Consider the following 25,775-nt stretch of genomic DNA (forward strand, 5'->3'; position numbering starts at 1 on the left):
TGTTGTTGTGTAATCCACCCGTTATATTCTGCCGCAAAAAGATGGAACGATTTATATGATTATGTTTGAGCTCACGATGACTTTAAATATATATATATATATATATATATATATATATATATATATATATATATATATATACTTATATTTAAGACTTTCAGAATTCTAGCTGTGAATATTACTGGTCATTTTATTGTTAAGCGACAAATAGCAAATATAATCGATAAGTTTTTATTTATTGTAAAATGATTATCGAATTGAATTAGTGTTTTTATTGAATTGGACTTACTTTACTGGTCTCGAGCGCATTGTCTCAATCCACTCCCTCCCCCCCCTCCCCCTCCATTTTGTGCTTGTCCAAGTCTGGGAGGATCTTATAATGAAAGACGAGCGCAGCATCGACCAATGCATCTACACTAACTAAAGGCTGTGAAGTTACTGACCTTACTTCCCACCCAAAATTTTGGATATTCAGCTGTCATTGGATATTCAGCTGTCCAACATGCGCGTGGCAAATTTAGAGACCTGTAGGTGCAGAATCGTCTGGTGAAGAAGCGACTACGGACAAATTTGAGCAAGCAATTACATTAGTTATTAAGTACCTTTACTCGTTCCATATAACAGCCTAAACAAAAGTGATGACAACAACAACGAGACAAAACAAAAGAAAGAGGCCGATCACAATCGGCCATCTTGACCAAACAACCTTCAACTACTTGATGAAAGATTCATTACGTGGGGATTATATTTTTCAGAGAATTATGTGCATCTTACCCACTCGGTTGACCAGCCATCTTTTTACTGAAATATTGCTTTTTGTTAAGCTTTATAAAAAAGGCTACTAAGTAGGTGTCATGGCATATTTAATAACATCTTTTTCTGATTACATCATTCCCGAGACAGTCACAGTGATTCTCATTATAAAAGTACAATCCTCTTGGAGAGGAAAACCGCAGGAAATCATCAATAGAAAACAGAAACATTTCCTGGATAATTAATCGATCGTTTTATATTTTCTCAAGTGTTCTAGGTAGTTGAGTCTGAGGTCATATTTTCATTTTTTTTTTTTTTTTGCCTGTTTCTTCTTTAAATCAAGTAGGAGACAGCATGACCTGTTATAACGGCTGGAGATTATTGTCTCGTGATTCTCAGAAGAAGAATTAAAAATAAATAACTATGAGGCTAAGAGAGAATAAAACGATATGTAAAGGGAACTAAAACACTTTTTCAAAGATTAAGCTAGAAAACAGATAATTTAGTATCATCAACTGAGTTGATACCGTAAAGGATTTCAAAGCTGCAGTTTCGAGCGTTAGTCCTTCGTCATCCTTGCTTAATTTCTGACTTACAGAGTTTCTTTCCACGGATAAACTAACACCACCATGCTATCCGGAAATTCTAACTGACATAAAGTTATGTATACAGTATTTAGGCATATTGCTGATCTCAAGCGTAGACTCACTCGACCCACTCCCCCACTCCCCTCCCCCTCTTATGCCTGTCCCGTCAAAGTTTCCATGAGATAGACACTGTAAGAGACGATAATAATGGAGGAGGTGTAGTTTGGGGTATTTCAAGATATTATTTTCATTTCTATATGATTCACAATGTTTTGACAGTCTGCGAAACAGCTTTTAACAGCACTGACAAGGATCACAGGAACACAATACCAGATTAACATTGTATTAGACTAATTTTAATCGATGCCAAAAGGGAAAAAAAATCTCTTCAGATCTATTGACATTGATAGAAATAAACGTGCTTGTGTGGCGGGTTAGCGGTAATCCTTGATTATTTTGGAACTTAGAACTTAGAACTCTCACCAGCTAATTCTCTAGACAGCTGATGCTCAGCTGCACTGAAAAGGTCTTAATCAGAAAAAGCGTGTTTGCCAACAATTTAGATCCGATGAGTAGTGAGATAAGTAGTTAGAACAATCATCAAAACGTTGACTGGTAAAAGGTCAAAAACTTATTTTCTTTGTAACGATGCTGCGTTGTTTTGAAGTCAGAATTAATGAATAAGTTATTGCAATCCCCCCCTCCCCCCTCCCCCCTCCCCCCCCTTCTCCAGACCGGTTACTAACATTGAGCCATAAAGAACACTTTTTGTCTCTTTAAAAGGAAATTTTTCACGCATTTGTTTCCTCTGCGAGGCTTTTTTCGAGCACTTGAGCTTTCATGCACATTATCTTCTGTTTTACTCTCCCAATTACTAAATAATCAAATATCAATGTTCTTGTGCTTCTCGCAGACTCAAAGAAATGCTGGATTTCCTTGCGTGTCGTTATAATGCAGGTAGCATTGTGGCAAATTCTAATCTGACTAATCCCTGTTCCCATAACATTGACTAATCAGAGAATTCCTACTTCCCCTTGTTTATTCCCCATACATGTTTTACAGGATCGGTCCCGCCGGTGAAGTTATTGCCATACGATATAAATGTCACCAATTACAACGAGCAGCTTCATTTCTTTAATGGATAGATGGTAATTTCTTCCATCCGTGCAGTTGAACACATGGGGTACTCGATAAAGCTTCTCTATCCTGTTCTGCTGAAATGAAAAATTGCTCTGCACCTGGTAGAAAAAGCCTTTAGCTTCATTGGTCCTTCTATAAAGAAAAAAAAACTAGTGGTGACTTATGTCAGTGAGAAGCGATCAAGTATTATCATGTGTCATATCACCTACTTCAAAAGAGTTTTAATACGTCGCACAATTTGTCGCGTTGGCGTTCTTATTAAGTCAAGAACTATATATAACATACGCATACTGGCATCTGCTGAGGGCAACTTCTGTATATCATAAGTTTGAAGAATTGGGCGATAAAAGGGCTTTAATGCGGTAAAATGTTCACAGCCCTGTTTTTACACTCTGTGCTGTGTAAGTACAACTGAAGTTCTTCTATAAGTTGTGGTTATTCTATAGAACTGTTAAGTAAATAGTGACTGGTTAGACACAAATATTTCGGTATTGGAACATCCTGTGACCCCAAGCGAAATCCAACCGGAAAGAAAATGATATTATCGGTGGCTTCTATTGGTCTCTCTCATTCAAACTGACCTCTGGTAACGTGTCGGTTCTTAAGTTTTATAATACTTGAAAATAATAGAGGTAATGAAAATATACAAATAGATTAAAAAGGGAAGAGATATGTTTTAACTTGTTTACAAATGTAGTTTTAAGTTTTGTTAAGTCGCAAAATGATTTGGAAACAGTTAACCACTGTAAAACACTTTTTGCGGTTTTTTTAGTGCAAAACCTTTCAAAAATATTATGAAGGGTTTCAGGGACATAATAGCATAGTCGCTTACCTTCTGAAGTTGTTGTGACAAGATGTCAACGGAGAAATACACAAAGACCACGTAAGATCTCTTTCACAAAAAAAAAACCTATTAAGTTTGTCGACTAAAACTTTTTCAGACGTTTCGCTTGAACAATCTTGCACAAAAATAAATGGGTGTTGCATTCGTGCTCAGTTTATAAACACGCTTCATTGAAAACAATAATTGTGGTAAACAGAAGTTTGGACAAAGATGTTTTGAAATGATGCCATCAGCGACAGTTCAGCTTTTGACGGGTCTATCTTTTATTTCCCTTTTAATTAACTCCCTTCTTCCTCGACATTTTTATCGGCTTCAGTTGTAGAATGTTATTCTCTAAACCGACGTCAAAACCTTGCAGACTGTTGATTAATGAATTTCACCCCAGTTAGGAAAAGAGAAAATAAAACATAGCAGAGTATTCATGCTTTTCATCGATCCCATGACAAATATGGCATCAGTCATCGATGCCAATAGTTTTGTTTTTCAAAGACCTCGCCGCGCATAGTTTTGAAATTATACATATACATCATGAAGAACAGATTGATTCAGTTTCACAGTTCCTCGTCGTTTCATTCATTGTCGCAAAATATACCTTTTTATCAATCAACTATTACGCCACTTAAGCCATATTTGGGCAAGGGAATATGCAAAATTTCCCACAGTATTGCATTGTACAACAGCGCAAAAATACGGACGGAAAGCGGAAAAACAAAAAGGTTGTACAAAACCAACCGAAATTGTTGTTGCTGTGTTTTTTTTTGTTCGTTTTTCAAGCAACAAGTGATGCTCTGGGAACAAAAACTTTTAGGGGCCTTTTACATGATATCCGAATGAGTTTTGTACAAGAACGAGTTCATACCGGTTGCCACACAATAACCAGCGTACAATTTATTCGAAATGAGTCATTTCTGAGTGAGTTTATAGGGGTTTTCATTACAGAACGAAACACTCATTCTGGCCAACCTTTTCTACCTGTACAATGTAAACGCGGCACGGCTCTCATATTTGTATGAATCCTCTGTCGCGTGGGTGTTGTTTTCATGTTAAGAACTATATAGCATAAGCGTACTGGCATCTGCTGGGGGCAACTTCTTTATATCATAAGATTGAAGAATTGGGCTTCAATCCGGTAAAATGTTTACGGTCCTGTTTTTACACTCTGCTCTGAGTAGGTACAACCGAAGCTCTACTACATCTTCTGATTATGTTATGGAAATGTTAAGTAAATAGTGTCTGGTTAGATCTAGATATTTTTTATTTTGAAACAGTTTTGCGGTTTTAAAATTGAAATGGTAGTTATAATTCACGATTGTTGTGTCTTAATGGACGTTTAGTGCAAAGCCTTTCAGAAATTTTATATAAGTATTCAGGAACACGATAACATAGTCGCCTACCTCATGAAGCTGCTGTGACCATAAGTTAACCGAGAAATAAACAGACGCTATATATGATCTTTTTCGCGAAAAAAACGAATTGAGTTGGTCGACTAAAACTAATTCAGACGTTTCACTTAAACAATCTTGCACGAAAAGAAATGGGAGTTGCATTCGTGCTCATTTTATAAAAGTGCTAAGTCGAAAAAATAATTGTGATAAACAGAGGGCCAGTTTGGACAAGTGTTTATCATAATGAATGCCGTCAGCAACAGTTCAGCTCAATTTTTTATCGGTTTCAGTTGTTGAATTTTATTTTCTAAATGGACGCTAAAAGCCAGTAGAAGGTAAATTAATGAATTCCAACCCAGTTAGAAAAAGAGAAAAAAAATTTACGTTTACTGTCTTCATTTACAATTTTCATCTCCACTCAAATCACTTTTTATTCTTTTTTTTTTTGAAATAATAATAGGGTCATTTGTCGAAAGATATACTTTTTTATCACTCCGCTACTACGTCATTTAAGCCATTTATTTGGCAATGGAACCTGGGCAATGGAACATGCTCACAGTATTCCACTGTACAACAGGGCAAAAATACGGACGGAGAGCGAACAACAGAAGGCTGCACCTACCAAACGGATATTATTGTTGTTGTTGTTGTTTATTCCCTTTTTTAAGCAACAAATTTCTCAGCTCATTTAACTTTTCTGACGGTTATAAAGAACACTTGAATGGTTTCCCAACGGCACTCTCTTGACTTGGAATAATATCGCGCAAAATGTCGGCATCGAATAAGTTGTAAATATTTATATTGTAGTTATCTGTTCCGAGAAGCGACAATTTTGAACTTTTTTAACTTACAAATAAATGTCTAATCCATACGTTTGACCTCTCGGTGATGATTCTGGGAAAAACAAAGCTATAAGGCACAAGTATTTGCTTTGCTCTAAGCATGTGAAGTCGTTGCCCAAAGGAATAAGCGCCCATCCCGGTTACTTCGAGGAACGATTAAAAAATGTCTAAAGTTTTGTGCATTTTTTACCGCAATTTCCTTTCATTTCCATTTTAGATTTAAGTTTCAATTAAACAAAATTAAAGGCAAGAGATAGATAACAAATTGAAGGTGGTCCTTGAATTATAATCATGTAAACACCTTCTGATGAAACGCATCCCTAAGCTCCAAGGGGAAGATAAGAAAATTCATAGGTAGATTTTGAAGTGTATGCAGCGAATAAAATGCATTAGTACTAGTCTACCTCGAAATCTAATAAACTTTTTAGTTGTTTCAAACGTTATTTTCGACATAACAATCTCATTTTCTCTTCTACAGTCATCCTTCATTTGATGACAGAATTGCCAGGAACAGGTGAGAAAGTGTAATTCCAATATAATATTTATGTACCATAAAAATTAACCGGAAAAAAAGAAAGGGTTTGACTAAATTATCAAAATGATTAGTGATCGACTTCGTCCTGGAACTACATCGGCTTGCGATTAAAAAACGTTAGTTGGAAAGCAAAAATAAAACAAAAGTCAAAGACTAACGGTGCTATTACCCTGATTTCCCCAATTTCCACTTTTAAAACTTAGCCTAATTCTAATTTTTCCGTTGGTGAGGTAGAAAGTTTTGATGCCCATTGTTTTTTTATCAATGTTAATGGAATAAAAATATACTTTTTCTTCTTCATCTATATCGTTATTAATATTGTTATGATCAGTAAACAATTATTTATTTATTTATTCCTTTGTCTCCACCATCAGAATTATCACTATTGTTACAACAGTACACAATTTTTGTCTATTTTTTGTCCTTTATTTTTTTTCCCATAGAGTGCCAAGTACTTCCAGTGAAGGTCTAGGTTAATTACAAACGGTTTTTAGGCCGCGTGTCAACCCATTTAAAAGCGTATTTGCCACCAAATATCACTTCAAAACCATTCTTTTTGCCGGCAGCCAAAGTGACTTGAGAGAGAGAAGAAGAGGATTAATAAGTTATTAATCGGCTTGATCTGCTTTAAAATGATTTGCTTAAAAATACTGCTCAGCTGGCAAAACGAAATATGTCTTTTATAAAAAATGGCAACGAAGCTAGGGTTGTAGCAAGCGTTGCCGTGCCGCCGGGAAAAGATAGGAAAATCCTATTTTTCCTCATGTTTTTACCATTTTCTAAAATGAAACTCTGTCGTATCTCCAATAGACCCTAACAAAGGGTGTATTGCGATCTCGAATAAGTGAAGATACATTGAACAAGAGTATTTCAAAGAGGGCTCCTTGATTGGTTGTTGTCTATCTGGCATTTGCCCCCTGAATTAACACGCGATGGGATTAAGGCCAGGGAAGCTAAAAGCCACTTTTATTGGTAAGTCAAAACCCGGGAGAATTGCGTTGAAAATTTACTACCAGTAGCATTTAGTTCTGTGTGAAATTATTCAGTGGTGTTGGGTAATGCGGTTCGAATACGTGATTAAAATGCAGATTTTTTACAGGGAAATGACACAGGGAAATAATGTGGTGAAGTTTAATGAGGCAAAATGAAATTTGATTGATGGAATACAATTCAAGCGCGTGTAAAAATTGCCAAATGTTTATGTAGTGCAATGATTGGGTACATTCTGATTGGACTTTGAACCTTGATGAAAATGTATTTACATTTGGCCGAACTAAACTGTGAATGGCAGTGAACGAGAATGTAAATATTTTCCTATCGGTATGTGAGCATGTGAGCCGCTATGGCGTTAATTGCGTCTTTTGTTGTAGCTGTTCAATAAGGTTTAACATTTGTAATGTATTCATCTCATTTAGCGAGCCTTTCCAGCCTTATTTTACATTTTTTTCTTGCATGTAATTTAGCTTGGTTTACCTCTAACCCCTAGAGGTCAGTGCGCCTGCATTTGAATGGGGAATAAGTTCCCATTTTTCCCACAAGATCTTTTGGGTTTTCGTATCACGTGGCGGCACACAAAGTGTTTTTTGGCCCGAGCGATTATTCACTTGTAATTAGTTGTTTTCTGTTCTCTGTACCTTTGTCGGACGGCATTAAACACTCGGGTTCCTAGTTCTTAGTTGTTCCTACTTATGAAAGTTAGAAGTAACCCACTAACCGGAGAAAATTTGGCTTGGTGTGCTACCGTGTGACCTACCGTAGAAGGTGCTTCTTCAAGCGTGCGCGGCAATTACATTGCGGGCTCACATCTAGCTGTTACGTAAGTAAAAGACAAATGGAGAGGTAATGCATATGCGCAGTTGCGTGCGTTACTTGGAGATTCCTCTCGAGGGAGCTGAGAAGCTCAGATACAAAGTGATTTGTAAAGTTTGAAGCAGCGCAAACAAAGGAAATTGGCATTGGAATTTGAAGTCATACGGATTAGTTTGTGGTTGAAAGCTTCCTTGACTCTCGGTAATTACACGGCAAGAGGAACGCCAAAGACGACATGAAAAGACTGAAGTTAAACGGCGAACATCTAATGAAGAGCGACGTAAGAAGACAAGGAGCTCCGAAAAAAAAAGACTGGCAACAACAAAGAAGAAGCGAACTACAAAGGAGCTGAGGGAGGAGAGCCCGGAAGTAAGTTGATTCTTATATGAATTTTTCCAATACTATGTCCCAGAAAAATTCAAAACTTGTTTAATCAATCGTCATTTGATATTAGCTTCAGTTTATAATTCATTATTGTTTTACCACAATGATTTATTCAAACAATACTCTGATTACATATTTTCTTTTATAATTGTACATCAAAATACAAAAAACATAGAAAATTCGCTGAAGCGAGCGTCGGTAGCCGTAAATTGGCGGAAATCAGTGCCCCGAGTAGAGGCAAATGGATTTTGCTCATGAAAAGCGCAAAAGAAAGCAAGCTCGTATCAATTTGGCAAATTTTTGTTTGAGGGATTGATGAATGGTTTAAGTTTAAAACGGAACCATTTCATTTAATTTGGAGCTCGCGGAACGCTTTTGGAAATAACCAATAATTCAAAATACAAATATCGCATTTCCTAGCAATTTTCCAATGAACATTTTTCCCACGCGGTATACCTCAGAGTCGGCTCAGATTAAGCTCGTGATAAGTGGAAATAGTATTGTTTTCGAGGATATAAAAATTAGTTCGGGGCTTTTCATTTCTGCACGGAAAAACCAGGCTGAAACTGTTTAAAAATCGCAAAATCGTCATTTACGTCACGACATTCTCTAACTAGGTACCCCATTGTTAAATACAGAATTCCAAGCAAATTTTAGCAGTAAGCACCGTATACGCTCAGTGAAATCAATAAAGTAAGCCAAACTTGCATGGCTAACGACGGCAGACTTGTTTTTATAACCTCGTTCGTTTCAAATTGTCATTTATTTCCCATGGCGAAATTTTCTACAAAGACACATTCCATGAAGTGGCAGCAGGCGTCTGTTTTTCTTTTCATATTCAAACGCACCTAAGTTGTAAGAAAGTTCTGGGATAAAATTGAGCTTCCTTGTGGACTTGAAAGAGGACAATTCAATCATTTATACTGGTAAGTCAACAGTTCTTTGCCGAACGTTTAACAAGGGCGGCAATATGAAATAAGTGTAGCTATAACACACTCAAGGGTTTGTCACGCAAGGCTGAACGTATTGCAATCTTGCTCGCATCTAGAAATTTTACGGACACGAACTTCGTCAATAACTTAGAGGTTTCAAAATTTCGACTGTAAAACTAGGAAAATTATAAAGTTAAACCTTATCATCTAAAATGAAAAAAGATCACAGAATACAGAAGGGACACTTCAATTGTGCTAGCTAATTTCCTCCTCTGCCTTTCATATTTTTGATCAAATAAACTTCAATCAGTTGTAAAGGGTTTGCTTGCATTGTGTAAAATTATCCTAGTAGACTTCTTCTCAAATGTTCAGCTTGTAAAATGTTGCATCTGAAATTTTACTGACTGATAGATACTAAAAATGTATGGCAAGAAAAAGCACACAACATCAAAGCAAAGGGCTATTGGAGCCCGTCCCCGGTCGAAAATTTCCGTCAACATCTGCTTCACCTCAATACCTCCTCCATTGCTTTCAGCATGAATGAGCTAAGAAAACAAACTGAAATGACTATATCTGTACGTGAAGATAATAAAATGTTGAAATATTTGATTTTATTGGTGATTGACTTGTGATATTTCTGAGGTTTTTCCTACTCATCTGCAGGTTAATTAGATTTTGGATTTTACATTCAAACTGGGTTAGATTTATTCATTGATAATGTTTCATCATGGCTTGTTTGCATGAAAAGGTAATCGTAGTTTATCTTAAGAGATGTTTTTGAAGCAACATCAATGATGAATTATCTTTTGAAATGGAATGCTTCAGTAACTCTCTTCGTTTCTCTTCGATGCAACATCATTTAGTATTTCTGGAGCACAATTAAAGGAAGCAGGTTGTAAAAGAGTAATCAAATTTATTCAGGTCAGTATTTAATCATGAGCGTAACATTTTATGTTTTCACATGCAACAGGATGGTCCAGCTGAAGATGGCCCGGAAAAGAAGTGAAATCTACTCTTGGTAACAAGGGTGACTTTTGGGGAAACTTGAGCGCTTAATTGGTAAATACGTCTTGGCTTGTACTTCTGATGACAACAGTTTGCTGACAGAGGAAATTGAAATGTCAGTCCCAATTCAGGAATGTACCCTTCTTCTGACCTGTACAAAGAGAACTGAAATGACGTATTTGTGCTTGGCACAACTACTTTATTTATAGTGGAACCCTTCTCCCCCCCTGAGAAAAAAAGTTAATGATTTTTTGTAAACACGAATGTATGAGAGAATCTCTGGAGCTATTGACCCTGTTTTTGTTAGAATGCATAAGGTTCAATGATTGTAATGATTATTTGTCAGCTTTCAAACTTTTCACTTATATTAATCATAGTTGTAACTGTATGATTGCCATACGTACTTCTTCAAAAGTTGTTGGAGCTGAGTCTGTAGCCTGTCATCCTTTGTTAAGAATTGTGCAATTATTTAATTTTGCAGTATTTACCACGTTGTAACATGTAAATTGGATGGCAATAAATATTCAGGCTCAAGATTTCAAAAGTGGTGTTCTTACAAATGCTGTTACCCATTCTTCAAAGGAAACTTTGATTTAGTCAATTGATCACAAGATATTTGAGTTTAAAAAGAAAAAAATCTGGAAAACCAATAATCCTCTTCTAATCAGGACTGAAATTCATGGGCAATCTCCTCTTTGACGTCATGTTTTTATTTTGACCTGCCTCCTTCCCTTTAATATTTAGGGGTACATAGATTATCCCTCTCACCCCCTGTAGGTGAATCAAGGAGAACAATCAAAAGCTTCTTTAGTTGGTGATCATCTCTTTTATTCTCATGTGCTTAATGTGTGACTTAGGAGTGGTACTGTGGGGATAAATTAAATGTGAGTCATTGTTAGAAGGGTTTTAAGGATTAATGCGTAAACTGTATTTGAAGGTTATCGTTCCAGGTAGGCTAACACTCGTAAATTACCGGTAGTTGTACATAAGTCTTGATCGTGTTGTCGCAAGAACGTTTGACTCAATTTGATTTAAATAACCTAAACTGAATAAGTAGAAATATGGAATTTATTTTTCATTCTCCTTTAAGTGAGCATCAAAGTGCTTAATGTACTCGAGAATGCGATGGTGTTAGTTACGAAAAAACGTGCACAGAAATTAACGCCGGAGAGTATCGCAATCAAGCCAATAGCTAAGTAATAAAACATTTATCCAACTACCGTATCATTTACCTAAAGCCATTGCTTATTAGTCTTTTCCTCTCATAATAGCGTTAACAATGGGGATGTTCGAGGTATTTGTAATGTATTCCAACAGTGTCCGTTCGTTTAGCACAGTTCGGGTAAAGTACTTCGTAACAGTGGCGACTTATGGTGTTATAACACATTTAGTAAAACCTGTGTTGAAAGAAAACCGAAAAGGTCCTCTTTAACGTCCACTTATTATAAAATATCCGTTTCGTTCAAGTTTTGTAAATTGAGTAATGGTGACAAGCTTAAAATTACCGTTTGCGTTCCCTGTCATTCGCTACCGAATATTTTGAAAAATATACAAACCTGTGAAAAAAAAAAAGAGATCGGTTAACATGTCCTTGTAATCGAAGATTAACATTCTCATCCATCTTAAGCATCGCCGTCGCTATCGTCGTCGCAACAAGGTATGATACTTTATACAGTAAACAGTAAAAAAGAGCTCGGTTAACATGTCGTTCTAATCGAAGATTGAAGTGATAATCAAAGGTTTGAAGTCATGACATGAGTTTGTAGGAAATCTGCATAAGTACGAGTTTCGTCAATATTAAAGCTGTTAATGCACGTGTACGAGCACATGTAGATGTTGAGAAAACTGTTAACCCTTTAACTTCCAAGATCTAATTGTTAACTCTCCCTCTAGCTGCCACACATTTCTCAGTTGGTTGGATGTCACAGGGAGATGTTACATGTTAATCACTTCTGGGAGTTAAAGGGTTAAATGCGGCGAATATTTTGCTTAGATTTCTCATTAAAGTAACCTGTATGAGTTTACTCCTTTTTTTATAATCTTTCTTTTCCAGCTCACGCTGCATTCTAATTTTTCGACTAAAGTTTATTTTCTTTCAATATATCTGGAACTCCTGGTGTTAGATATCACAGGTCTATTTAGAACTTTTCTGTACCGGTAATTGCAAGAAATTGTGCAGCTGTATGGCGCATGAATTTTTCCCCTGACTCTGTTAATGGTCTATTAGATGTAAGGATTGGGACTGATAGTAATACTTACGATTTTTCTCCAGCAATAACCCCTACAGCAATACCCCCTAGAGGAGGGGACTGCTCCATCACTCCGCCAAGCGGCATCTCACTGGAGACTAATTTCAGTCTGAGCTGTAGCAACTGGGAAAGTGACACCACCCCTCTGTCCTACCAGTTTCAATACAGGCTAGAGAATGGTTTGTACAATGTGTTATATCGTGGCGCTAACAACAACATAACTACCTCTTGGATACCGCCTGGGATCAGTACAGATAATTTTACTGTCAAAGTTATCGCTACAGTGACCGACGATTTTGGAATTTCTGCCTCCCCAGTCTCTTTGAAAGTTCAGGTAGGTCGCTAACCATTAGTTTAATGTTTAGCGTGAAAGGATGTGAGAATATTTGATTTCTTTTAGTCCCTATTAGTAATATATTAATTATAGTTATAGATAACTACTTTTGACTTTTGCAGATCAAGCCATCTCAGAATGTAACACCCGAATTTATCGCAAACCTTCGTGAGAAATTCATTAAGATCAAAAACCTGACAGAAGCGGCGCTAATAGCAAACGCTTTACTTCGATCAGTTTCACATGAAACCTCAATGGATTTGCTGGAGAAATACAAGGTACTTTTCAAACTCAATTCGTTACTTAAAAAGTGAAACAAAACTAGTTCATTCTGATAGTATCCGAAAAGCAAAGAGTTTGCCAAGGGCCAAACGTGCAAAAAAATGAGAAGACATTTGTATGAAGAAAATAATAACAATACAAAAAAATCAACTTTCGTAGAGCAGACAAGTATAATACATTAAATATATCAACATACTTTTGAGAAAAATGGAGGCTTATGCGTTAAATATCTGATGTTTTTGCAGCACGAGAATTGTTTCGTGCATTTTAAGCGTTGACTTTCCATTATTCTCGCGATTCACCTTCCGTTCTGACGAATGAAGAATGCTGAGGAGAATGCTTTAAATAAATTTCAAAGGAATGCTTACAACGTCTTGAAATTGAGGATTAAAAATACATTTCATGGGCAGAAATCACCAAATATTCCTCTTTTTTCTGCTTGGACGTTTTCGGTGATTTGATGCATTTAGATCAATCATGCCCTTGCAAATCATTTGATGGGTTTTAACTGGCAATGTCATAGGGAAATCTAATACGTTAAGTCTAAATATGTCTTTAGATCAATATCTTTGGAACGAGCCTCACATGGGGGATACAGTCTGGTTGCCTATTTCTTTACTGGTTTCAATAACTTTAAGCTAAAATCTTTATGGTTGTTTAAGGTGATGAACGACATCCTTGATAAAATTTCGCCCTTGGAAACGAAAACTGTCTTCGACCTGCTTCAAAAATCATCAGTTATCGGCTCTGCTCTTCAGGTTGTGGAGAAAGTGCCCCATCAGTTTTTGGTAAGTTAATTACGTAATATTGTTTGGGGCTGGAATAGCGTTGGTGGTTACGTCAAGTTTTCATACCATGAAACTATTTGACCAGAAAAGCTCAAGAAAAACAGCAATAACAACAACAGCAAAGACGAAGAAAACGGAAATGAACAAGCACAAAAACAAGCAACTATTGCGTTATCAAATGAACCAACCTATAGTTTTGTATATACTTTAACTAATTCGCCACAAATTATCTCTAGGACGGTCATAGGAAAGAAATCTGAAAGCAAGCATTTTTAGCTTCATTTAAATTCATTTGCACTCCACAGAATTTCTCCTTATCTGCTATCAGTTCAATGACGTCACGACTATGGTCTCTTGCCCAGAAACAAGACGTAGCAGACAAACCACTGACAAAGCAATCAGCAGAAAACTTGGCTTCATGTCTTAATAGCGTGTTGAAGGCAGCAGCAGTGATTGCATCAGAAAACTTCAAATCAAGTTTTCAACAACTGGTACTGTAATGTACATTAGTCTATATTCATTGGCGAATGGTCCATTGATGATTGTTGTAAACTTAACCGTTACCCACTTCTTCATTCATATTTGGGACCTTTTAAGGATTTTTTGTTTGTTTGTTTGTTTTAAGCTTGCGAAAATCCATAGTTTGCTTACATTATATGGTTATTTATGAAATTTCTACAGGGTAAACTGCTGGTGAAGATTTCAATGAAGACCCTCGAGAAAGTTGCAGACTCAATGTTGGCCTTGACAGTACCTGATGAAAGCACAATATCATTCACGGCAGGACAACTATCCATGACACTAGGAAGATACAGCCTTCATAGACTTTCAGGACTGAAAATAAAAGCAGGAAAAGGCCGGTTTATCTTACCGTCTAAAAGCCAATTGTTACTCTCTGGAGTAAACAAAACAAGTTTTGTAAATGTTCAGGTAAGTACTCCTGCCCTTCAGGCAAATTTCAATGCAAGTTTTTTTTGCAGATACCGATTACCTCCAGAAATCATATTTCTTGTTTTGCTTTTGACTTGTTCAACTCTGGCACTTTGGCAGCAAAAAAGAATCGAGTCATGTGACCGAAGAGACCACATGAATGTTATTTATTTTTTGTTGTTTTTCAAATATATTTTCAGTTTTATTTTGATCTCAACTTATGATAACTCATGATTAATAGTAAGAAGGATTACCATGTTTACGTGTTCAATTATAGCAGTCCACAAAAAACGAACAAGCAAAATTCTTAATTATTCTTCTTTTAGATGCACTCGTTTTCTTTCAATCCTTACACTTGGGACGCCACAAAGGAGCGAGTTGGCTCTGATGTTGTAACCCTGCTCTTGAAAAACAACAATAGCGAGCTTATTAAAGTATCAAATCTTAAGGAAGGCATTGTTATCGTTACGCCTTTAAAACTTCAGAAAATCTCTGCTTCAGAAAAGTCATGGTATTTCACAAAGAACGATGATCTACGTTTCCACGAGATAAACGTCAAGTATGAAAACACCCTGCTGATGCTGGAAATCAAACCTCAAGATCCAACCGTACATTTGTTTGTCTATATGCGTTTTAGTCAGCGACCGACAACTCAAAACTACGACTTCAATGCTACTATCTCTTATGACAAAAAGTGTGTCTGGATGATAAGTGCTCATAACAAAAGTGAAGGGCAAACAGTTTGCTCCTTGAATCCACATACACCGATACAAGTTCTGGCTGAGCGTCCTGGGAAGTACTTTCTCGGCTTAAAAAATTACAATGCCACAGTGAACTTATCTCATAAAAGGGAGAAAAGATCTTGTCTTGGTGGAAGGCGAAGGAAGCGCTCCTGCGTCGAAGTCAAAGATCCACCACCCACCCCACCCCAGAGTGCAAATGTCCCTGTGATGCCAGTTTATGATTCCACAACAGACCAGAACTACACTCTGAAGTTGACCTTGGGTAGTTGTGTTTACTGGTCAGAAAATTTTGACAAGTGGATATCATCTGGCTGTCGGGTAAGTGAAAAGTTAAGGGACGATTTTCAGGACAATCTTTTTTTTTTATAATTTGACATTGTATTCGACAAAGTTCAAATGATTTGAGCTTTCCCGAGTATTGTTTGCAAAAGCAAGTCGTCTTGTGGTAGTCTTAACTCATTAAGCTTATCATTGAATTCAGGCTAATCTTTGACTAGACAAAAGTCGAATCGATTTGATAACCAGCTGGGGCCTAGCAGCGCCTTTAAACAGAAAAGATACAGTGTGATCAGTTTTGACAGCCAAAATGATAATTTTTATTGTTAACATCTTCCTTGTATTTTATTATTTCAGGTTTTAGCAGAATTAAATGGATTTTTAAACTGTAGCTGTAGCCATTTGACATCATTTGGGGGAAGTCTCTTAGTCGAACCGAATCCTATTGACTTCGACAAGGTTCTAGTCGAGTTTCAGCAATTATCAGAAACTGGAAATATTGCAGTAATCGTGGCTATTGCGGTGGTTTTATTGTGTTATATGACTGTGCTTGTTGTCGTAAGGAAATTGGACAAGGAAGACGGGAAAAATGTAAGTGTCGAACTAGATTTTGCTTAGGACCATTGTTTTAACAGAGCATGCTCTCCAGTATAACCCTTTCACTTTCATGATCTGGCCGTCAATTCTCCGCTCCGGTTGCCATACATCTTTTTTTTTTTATATAAAAAAGTCATGAAAAGTTGCTAATAGATCAAGATAACAACTTCTCTCTGATAAATTTGAATTTTCTCATAACCTTGTACCTGGATAATGCGCGGACATTTTTGGGAGAAGTTACATGTTGATAATCTCTGGGAGTTAAAGGGTTTAAATAAAAAAGGTTTTAATGTTGACAACATAATTAGTTTTCAAGGTTTTTTTGAGACTGAAATTTTAACTTAAAACTGCGTTGAGCATATCCTTGAAAAAAAATAATGTTTAAAAGTGAAGTGACAGCTAATTAAATTAAACTGTTTACAAAGTTTACGGGTTTTTTTTTCTCTTTTTGGAATGGGACAAAAAGGCGAATTAAGAATACAAATTAGCTAGCTGTGTTAAGAACTCATGGTTTATCATGTTTTTCTAGAGGGAATTACCGATCCAACTTCCATCATCTTCAAGCAGCACCTATGAATACGTTATAGCGGTTACCACAGGGGCTTGGAAAAACTCCAGCACGACTGCTCATGTTAGTTTGGAGATCTACGGTTCTGAAGGAAAGAGTGGTATTCTTCAGCTTAGCCAAGAAGAGCCTGGTGCAGTTCAAACGTTATTCTCTCGAGGTAATTCAGATGTTTTTGTACTTTATGTTAACAAATCACTTGGTTCGATTCAAGAATTACAGATTAGACATGATAATTTTGGAGATGATCCCTCTTGGTACCTGGAGGAAATTGTCATTCGGGACGTACAATCCAAGCAGTCGTGGAAATTCATGGCCAATCAGTGGTTTGCTCTTGAGCGCGGAGACGGGCGCATCGAGCGAATAATCGACAAGAACTCAAATCATCTGGCTTTTGGCGATGAAGTTGCAAGACGTTGGCGAAGAGGCCTCGCGGAGTGGCACATTTGGATTTCAGTGGCAGCCAAGCTAAGAAAAAGCCACTTTACAAGAGTGCAGCGGCTTTCTTGCTGTCTTTCAGTACTTTTGACATCCATGTTTGCTAACGCGATGTTCTATAAGTTAGAAGGCAAATATGAACAGCCTATCCAAGTCGGACCGCTGAAAATGTCGTGGAAACAAGTGGTGACTGGAATTGAAAGCGCGCTCCTTGTGACGCCCATAAACATTGTCATAGTGTTTCTGTTTCAGAAAGGAGCTGAAAAGTCTGCGAAGAACAATGACCATTGTCTCAAAGGTACCCTGATCTGTGGTGTCGCTTGGTGTTTGTTATGTTTTTCTTGTACTGTTTCGGCTGCGTTTTCAATTTCCTACAGTCTAAATTGGGAAAAGAGTGTCAGTGAGCAGTGGCTGTCTTCGATGTTTATTTCATTCGCACAGGATGTAACAATCAAGGAACCAGTAAAAGTGTTCTTCACAGCTTTAACATTCGCGGCCATTTTAAAGATAAAGGCGAAGAGATCAAAAGTACACGCCTGCGAAGGCCCTCAGCAAGTTAAAACTGGGTACTATAAGAAACATTTTTGGGCACTGAAATTATCAGAGGTGGAAGAGATGAGGAGACGACAAGTTAAGAAACAGAACCTGGCACGTTATTTCACAGAGTTGGGTTTATACTTGGTCTTCGCTTTCTTGCTTATGGCAGTGTGTTATGGAAACCGAAATGACCATCGTTACTTCATGACGAAATCAATCCGAGATGGACTACCAAACTTTGACAAGGTGAGTAGACATTATTTCATTACCATAATTTCGTTGCTAAAACTCGCGTGTTAAAGCGGCTACCTCATACAAACATACTATTTAAGGGGTTGGGTACCATGGGAATGAGCACGTGGGAATAATAGTCTACAGCATGCCCATAAATACTAACTCGTTTGTGTGACTCAAACCGGTTCTACTCATCTATGCATACTGTACTTAAAAGTACATATATATATATATATATATATATATATATATATATATATAAATATTATGAGAGGAAAAAGGACGTAACTACATTTCCCGACAAGCCTGTTTCGTGAATTCACGAAACAGGCTTGTCGGGAAATGTAGTTACGTCCTTTTTCCTCTCATAATATTTATTCTGCTCTGCTTCAACGTATTGAGCACTGTTCCACGCGAAAATCGACTCGCAAACTTCCTATATATATATATATATATAGCTCTTTGGCATACAAAGCTTTGCTTTCATGTCCAAATTGAGCACTCTACTAGGACGAGTCATTGCTGCTAGCATTATGCACGCTCACTAGTATTTCTAGCTTGAGCACTCTGGCATGGCTTAGGTGATCCCACAGCACTGCACTGATGAGGCCCAGAAGGCCGAAACAGTACTGTCTGCAGTTAGTTATATATATATATATATATATATAAATATTATGAGAGGAAAAAAGGACGTAACTACATTTCCCGACAAGCCTGTTTCGTGAATCGCTTCACTCTTCAGGGGTTTAATGAAAGAATATTCATGTGACTATCGTTTATATACTAGGAAAATTTGCATAATACGCGGTAAACTTAAAAACTTTAGAGTTCAGCTGTTGCGTAGCAACGCTTTGTTTCTGTGCCGGCATGAAGATACGAGTTCGTTACGCTTATTTAGTGATGAGAGGTCGGGTCGGTAAATTATAAGGAATTTTTCTTTTAGGCAGAGGTTGCATCTTTTACTGGAGCTGTTGTAGGGAGAGTTAGATGATAAGACGCGCCATGAGATAGAATAGTCAATGTTGTCGTTCTTGAGTGTCCAGATGTGTTTGCTAAGTTCGGTAGAGTTTTTGTGCTTGGCGTGGCGGAATGATGCGGTGTGATTTCTGTGTCTTGTTTTGAAGTTGGTTTCTGTGAGTCCGATGTATGTTTCAGAGATGTTGTTGTCTTTCCGTGTGACGGTGGCTTGATAGACGACTGAGGATTGAAGGCAGTTACCATCGAGCGGGCAATTGTTCTTTTGTCGGCAATTGCCCGCTCGATGGGACAGTTCTCCTTTTATGATGGAGGAGGATTTGTAGCAGACCTTGGGTATGATAACCATACGGGATTCAGCATAATAACAAGTTTACAGAACAACGGTTGGCTTGACAGAAAAACGAGAGTTGTCCTGGCAGAGTTTTCGACATTCAATCCGTCGGTGAATATTTTAGGTGTTGCCACATACTTCTATGAAGTTGATGCATCTGGACTGATAGCAGCCTCCATGCAAACTCGTGTTCTTTCACTTGATTTTACGGGAACACCCTCGCATCAGTTTTATTTTATTTGCTTGTTTCTGCACATTGTATTTTTTTTACTGTATTTTGTCAGAGAAATTTTCAGGCTTTACAATCATCGTTTTCGATATTTCAAGCTCATGTGGAATTGGATCGAGATATTCCAAATTGTCTTCTCTTTAATTGCCGTGGTGATGTACATAATACGACAAAGTAAAGTCATGTCAACCATGGGCAAACTGCATAGAAACATTTACGAAAATCTAAGTTTCCAAGAAGCTATCACTTGCCAAGAAGTGGAAAATGTCGTAATTGGAATTCTTATTTTCATCGTCACCATCAAGCTATTGCGGATCATTCGCTTCAACAACTATGTTGTTCTATTCTCCAAAACATTGACGATATCTGCACGATATTTGTCATCCTTTAGCATCGTTTTATCCATTTTCTTTGTGGCATTTTTGCACTTCGGTGTCTTGATGTTTGGCTCTGTAACTGAGCGCTACTCTTCGATTCTGAAAGGAGCTTATTTCCAACTCGAGCTAACTCTTGGTCGAGTGAAAGCTAGACCAATCAATGAATTGGCACAGGCTAACACCATATACGCCAAAATATTCGCCTTCCTAATTCTCTTCACTCTGACCATTCTCTGTATGAACTTCTTTATCGGCATAATCAACGATGCTCTTTTGGATGCTAAGAACAACGTGAGCGAAAGTGAACTGTATGAACTTATCGATGAGAACCGTTGCTCGAGCTCAAAAGAAAGAACAAAATTTTTCGATGCAATCAGTAATACATTGAAACAGTCGAGGACCTCCAAAACGTTGGCACAAGTGAAGGACAAAGAATTAGGAAACGTTGGCCTTGACCCCAAGAACAGTTCCAATCTCAACTTTGATTTAACAAGTCAAACTGTCGTAGCTTGGGGGAAGAAAAGATCTAGAGAAACAATAGATAAACAGCAATGCAGTACAGGGAGACAAGCATTGTTCGACAAGATAAGCAACATGTTAAAATCTCTGAAAAGTAAAAGCAATGACGACTGCAGCAAACGTAGAGAAAAAAAGAAAGTAAGATTTCTAGAGGATGTCGTCGAGTCTTCCCTCTGTAAATTACGGAGGAGACAGCATGACCTGTTACAGCGGCTGGAGAGTATTATTTCAGGTTTCACAACGGAAGACGAAGAATTTGATTATTTATTAAAAACAGCAGAGGCTCATAACCACTAGGTTGAGAAAGAGTCAAAAGAAAAGGTGAAAGGAAGTGAAACAATTCATCTAAAATCAATTAAAATAACAGATAGTTAAGCGTAAATCACCTCGCACACACAAAGCAACAGCAGGGATTCCCCAGCTTGTCGTGTCATTGTGGCAAGTAACAAAAAACAGGAAAAAAAACTCAGAAAGTTATTTATTTCACATTATCTCGGAGGAAGAACCTCTATTTAACTTTTCTTTGGAGCCTATTGATTGTATATAAATATGGTTCGTATTCAACAACGAAAAAATATAAACTCCTTCATATCATTGAAAACAGAGTAACACTAGGAAAGTTAAGTATTGTTATGTTATATATTCCGCCTGCAATATTTTGCTGCAAAAAATGAAACGATGTAGACGAATATGTTCGAGCCTCGATGATTTGAATGATTTTAATACATTTGTATTTGAGACTTTCGTAATACTTGCTGTGAATACTATTGATCATTTTATTGTCAAGCAACAAGTAACTTTACTTATCTTTTTTTAATATATTTTATTGGTTTTATTTATTGCAATTTGATTACGAAATTGAATTAATGTTTTCAATGAATGAAACTTACTTATTTACTCACTTAGACAGTTTCTTTCTTCGGAGAAACTAGCACCACTATGCTACTCTGAAATTCCAACGGAAATAAAGTTATGTATGTATGTATAGAGGATTGGAATTTTGCTGGTCTCGAGCGTAGTCACTCACTCTACTCCCTCCCTCCCACCCCCCCTCCCTCGTGCTTGTTTAAGTTTCCACGAAAAAGACACTGGAATAATGTCATAATGGTAGAATAGGTTTGGTTTCGCGCATTTTTCGATCTTTTATTTAATTTAATTTTTTTTTTTTTTAATTTGGGTACGATGCAGATTGGTTTGAGCACGACTAGCCACATAATCGTTCAGCGTCGACAAATTGCGCAGCGGCTGTTATCTGAAATTCTCTAGTCCTCCCTTTGTACTTTGTTGGTGACGTACGATCCCCCCCCCCTTCCCCATGGGATCCCGCCCTAATACCCCTCCCCTCTAGTAAGCGTTAAAAAATGACTGATCCCGATTAGGAGCATTCCACACGTCCTCGAGAACTTAACTGATTTCATTAATGTCAACAAAGGGCTCAAACACTATAAGCCACCACCATGGCGAGACCCTTCCGACTCTTCACGTCCGTGGTAAGGTAAATGGCGCTTCTTGGGAAGTGATTGCTTCTCAGTCACATATTCCCCAATTAGCTTTCGCGAGCACGTTCTTGGTTGTCAAGTACTCGTAAAACCAACCGAACCTTGTTTATTTGGCATGTTATTCCAGTTCTGATCATTTTGGTTACATATTACTTTCAGTACAGAGTTGAATAATTTCGCTAGTTCCAAAACTTTCGCAAAGGAAGAAGCTATAAAAGTTACAGAAAACTTAAAGGGTATTTCAACTTTTGGTGGCCTTGCATGCTATTGTCTTTCGCGATATGTACTTACACTGCCCACTTTATCATCGAACGGAATATCAATTGTATGTCTACCCAGCGGTGACTGGTCAAAAGATTTAGCTTTAGGAATACTTGAGTCACTTGCAGATTTCAGCTGCTGTCAATCAAACGGCTATGCGCGTGAAGTAAATCCCAAGGTGTGATAGAGTTAACCATAGGGCACTAATTAAAGGCGAGCCGCATTGTTATTAAAGCGTTTTTCCAATTCTCGTGAACAGCGATAGTTTAATTTGACTCAATAGACGACTCACAAACTCCTGTCGGTGAAAACGTTACGTGAATTATCGAAATAGTTTCATGTCGAACAGGCGTTTTATAACCTGCGATAAGGCCGCCTTTTTCCTTTTACCTTTTTTCGAGTGCCAAATGTGGCAGTAGGGGGTTATAAAAAGCAGTGCTTAATCAGCGACTTACCTGTGATCTGGTGAATTTTTTTACGCTAACTTACTCAGATGGCTAACTTACTCTTGCGAGGGGCCCTGTAAAAGAGAATGAACAGCGCAAAAAAATGGCTCAATCATTTGAGATCATTCTTAGCAGTGCGATACCTGACTCACTCGTTTTACTTCACATATGCACTGTTATACTCCGCTGATTATTTTTTTATTATTATTTTTTATGACTTAATAACAACATAGAAGTTAATCTTCCTTGTTTCCAAAAAGAGTAGAAGAATAAAGGGGTAAATATGACTTTCATATGTAAACTATATGACTTTCATATATTCACAGTCGTATAAGAACTAAGGGATTACAAAAACATCGAGAGAAAAACGAACAGTCAAGCGCCCGCCTAAAACAGGTTTACGCCTGAGGGAACAAGCTAATTATTCGTATTTGGATCCGTCTTGATTACAAAAAGGTATAGTTTTGTTCAATCCATTTAGTTGATGATAACTACTTTCGAATTAACTTGTCGAAGCGCGCAAGACCATGTGTCGCCGCATTCTGTGCGATAGCAAGCAAGCTCAAAGCTTGTTGATCTCTTGCGATATAGAAATTAAATAAAAAGGACTATATCATTCGGTTAAACATTCATCTAAGGGCCTTACATATCCTTTCCGTTGAACACTTGAGAGAGCTTTGTCGGCGTAACATATGTTGTAACTAATACGAGCTTTATCAACGCTGGAATAAAAAGCAATTTAAGAAAGAGAAGATAATTGAACAGAAACTTCGTAATTCTAATCGCAATGTTTACTATACAAACAAAATCGTGTAAACGTACGCTTTTTACCTAGAAAACGGCTTTTACTACTATTATTATCATAATTATAATCTTCATTATCATCATCATCATCGTACCTATCAATACTATTATCAAGCTTATCATTATTATTATTATTATTATATTTTTTCATATCCTTGAGAAAAAGTCGCCCGAAAAGGCAATTTCTTTTTTCATAACATCATCCTTTCTCCATTATCCTTTTTGTTTTGGTCAGAAAAATGGCGCATATTCGAGTCCCACAATTTATGTTTGGATAATTTTGTGTACACATTTGTGGAATACCAACCTGAAGTTTATTTATTATTCATTTTGTGAAGAACATCTTCGAGCCAACATATCAGATCCACACTATCGCTGCGAATTTGTTCAAATTTTATGAAACAACAACTTTAATAAGGTAATTTTTTACAATTCTTGCCCGTATTGAAATTTGTTGTGATCAAAATTTCCTGTATTGGGAAAGGAACACAATACCAGATTAACATTGTCTTAGACTAATTTTAATCGATGCCATAAGGAAAAAAAAATCTCTTCAGATCTATTGACATTGTTAGAAATAAACGTGCTTGTGTGGCGAGTTAGCGGTAATCCTTGATTATTTTGGAACTTAAAATACCGTCACCAGCCAATTCTCTAGACAGCTGATGCTCAGCTGCACTGAAAAGGTCTTAATCAGAAAAAGCGCGTTTACCAACAATTTAGATCCGATGAGTAGTGAGATAAGTAGTTAGAACAATCATCAAAACGTTGACTGGTAAAAGGTCAAAAACGTATTTTCTTTGTAACGATGCTGCGTTGTTTTGAGGTCAGAATTTATGAAAAAGTTATTACAACCCCCTTCCCCCTCCCCCTCCCCCTCCCCCTCCCCCCTCCCCCCCCCCTTCTCCAGACCGGTTACTAACATTGAGCCATAAAGAACACTTTTTGTCTCTTTAAAAGGAAATTTTTCACGCATTTGTTTCCTCTGCGAGGCTTTTTTCGAGCACTCGAGCTTTCATGCACATTATCTCCTGTTTCACTCTCCCAATTACTAAATAACCAAATATCGATGTTCTTGTGCTTCTCGCAGACTCAAACAAATGCTGGATTTCCTTGTGTGTCGTTATAATACAGGTAGCATTGTGGCAAATTCTAATCTGACTAATCCCTGTTCCCATTACATTAATTAATCAGAGAATTCCTACTTTCCCAGGTTTATTCCCCATACCTGTATTACAGGATCAGTCCCGCCGGTGAAGTTATTGCCATACGATATGAATGTTACCAATTACAACGAGCAGCTTCATTTCCTTAATTGATAGATGATAATTTCTTCCATCCGTGCAGTTGAACAAATGGGGTACTCGATAAAGCTTCCGGTGGGAAAAATATTGATTGAAATAAAACTTCTAACTTTAAACATGATTCTTGAACTAGTTTTATTGTAAACGTATTTATCAACTTATGATTACTTGTGCCATAAGAAAATGTAAACTAATATAGCTATTTCAATAATAACTTATTGTAGTGAATATCCTGTTTTGCTGAAGCGAAAAATTACTCTGCACCTGGTAGAAAAAGCCTTTAGCTTCATTGGTCCTTCTATAAAGAAAAAAACTAGTGGTGACTTATGTCAGTGAGAAGCAATCAAGTATTACCATGTCATATCACCTAATTCAAAAGAGTTTTTATACATTTCACAATCTGTCGCGTTGGCGTTCAAGTTCCTATTAGGTCGAGAGCTATATAACATACGCATACTGGCATCTGCTGAAGGCAACTTCTGTATTTCATAAGCTTGAAGAATTGGGCGATAAAAGGGCTTTAATGCTGTAAAATGTTCACAGCCCTGTTTTTACACTCTGCGCTGAGTAAGTACAACTGAAGTTCTACTGATGTTGTGGTTATTCTATAGAAATGTTAAGTAAATAGTGACTGGTTAGACTTAAACATTTCGGTATTGGAACATCCTGTGATCCCAAACGAAATCCAACCGGAAAGACTCTCATTCAAACTGAACTCTGATAACGTGTCGGTTCTTAAGTTTTAAAATACTTGAAAATAATTATAGAGGTAATGAAAATATACAAATAAATTAAAAAGGGAAGAGATATATTTTAACTTGTTTACAAATGTAGTTTT

At 37.1% G+C, this 25,775-nt stretch overlaps 3 protein-coding genes across 3 annotated transcripts in view; all 3 read left to right on the forward strand.

Annotated features, from left to right (window-relative positions):
- The window catches only part of LOC149051776 (polycystin-1-like protein 2), a 9,474-nt gene extending 9,353 nt beyond the window's left edge, over positions 1-121 (forward strand). Inside the window, exon 7 of the mRNA XM_089187188.1 lies at positions 1-121. This exon is cut by the window's left edge and continues 2,010 nt beyond it. The gene's annotated coding sequence lies outside the window, so the exon portion shown is untranslated.
- Positions 122-12,406: 12,285 nt separating this feature from the next.
- LOC149051777 (sperm receptor for egg jelly-like) lies at positions 12,407-16,436 on the forward strand. Its single transcript, XM_089214734.1, has 7 exons — positions 12,407-12,799; positions 12,922-13,077; positions 13,744-13,869; positions 14,175-14,360; positions 14,551-14,799; positions 15,126-15,860; positions 16,176-16,436. Exons 1-7 carry the CDS (start codon positions 12,407-12,409, stop codon positions 16,434-16,436), a joined length of 2,106 nt encoding a protein of 701 aa, XP_089070860.1.
- A 542-nt stretch (positions 16,437-16,978) lies between these two features.
- On the forward strand, positions 16,979-21,608 carry LOC149051778 (polycystin-1-like protein 2). Its single transcript, XM_089214739.1, has 2 exons — positions 16,979-18,201; positions 19,460-21,608. The coding sequence occupies exons 1-2, from the start codon at positions 17,293-17,295 to the stop codon at positions 20,918-20,920; spliced, it is 2,370 nt and encodes a 789-aa protein (XP_089070865.1). The 5' UTR covers positions 16,979-17,292; the 3' UTR covers positions 20,921-21,608.
- Positions 21,609-25,775: the final 4,167 nt, after the last annotated feature.

This window comes from Pocillopora damicornis, chromosome 1 (assembly GCF_964200805.1).
Source record: "Pocillopora damicornis chromosome 1, jaPocDami1.2, whole genome shotgun sequence".
NCBI lineage: Eukaryota > Metazoa > Cnidaria > Anthozoa > Scleractinia > Pocilloporidae > Pocillopora > Pocillopora damicornis.

Excerpts from the sequence above, each read along its gene's own strand:
- LOC149051777 (XM_089214734.1), top strand. The coding sequence starts at position 12,407 with ATGAATTTTTCCCCTGACTCTGTTAATGGTCTATTAGATGTAAGGATT. Across the intron at positions 12,800-12,921 it reads CAGTCTCTTTGAAAGTTCAG|ATCAAGCCATCTCAGAATGT; the intron begins GTAGGTCGCTAA and ends TGACTTTTGCAG. Across the intron at positions 14,361-14,550 it reads AATCAAGTTTTCAACAACTG|GGTAAACTGCTGGTGAAGAT; the intron begins GTACTGTAATGT and ends AAATTTCTACAG.
- LOC149051778 (XM_089214739.1), top strand. The coding sequence starts at position 17,293 with ATGGCCAATCAGTGGTTTGCTCTTGAGCGCGGAGACGGGCGCATCGAG. Across the intron at positions 18,202-19,459 it reads GACTACCAAACTTTGACAAG|TTCTCCTTTTATGATGGAGG; the intron begins GTGAGTAGACAT and ends TCGATGGGACAG.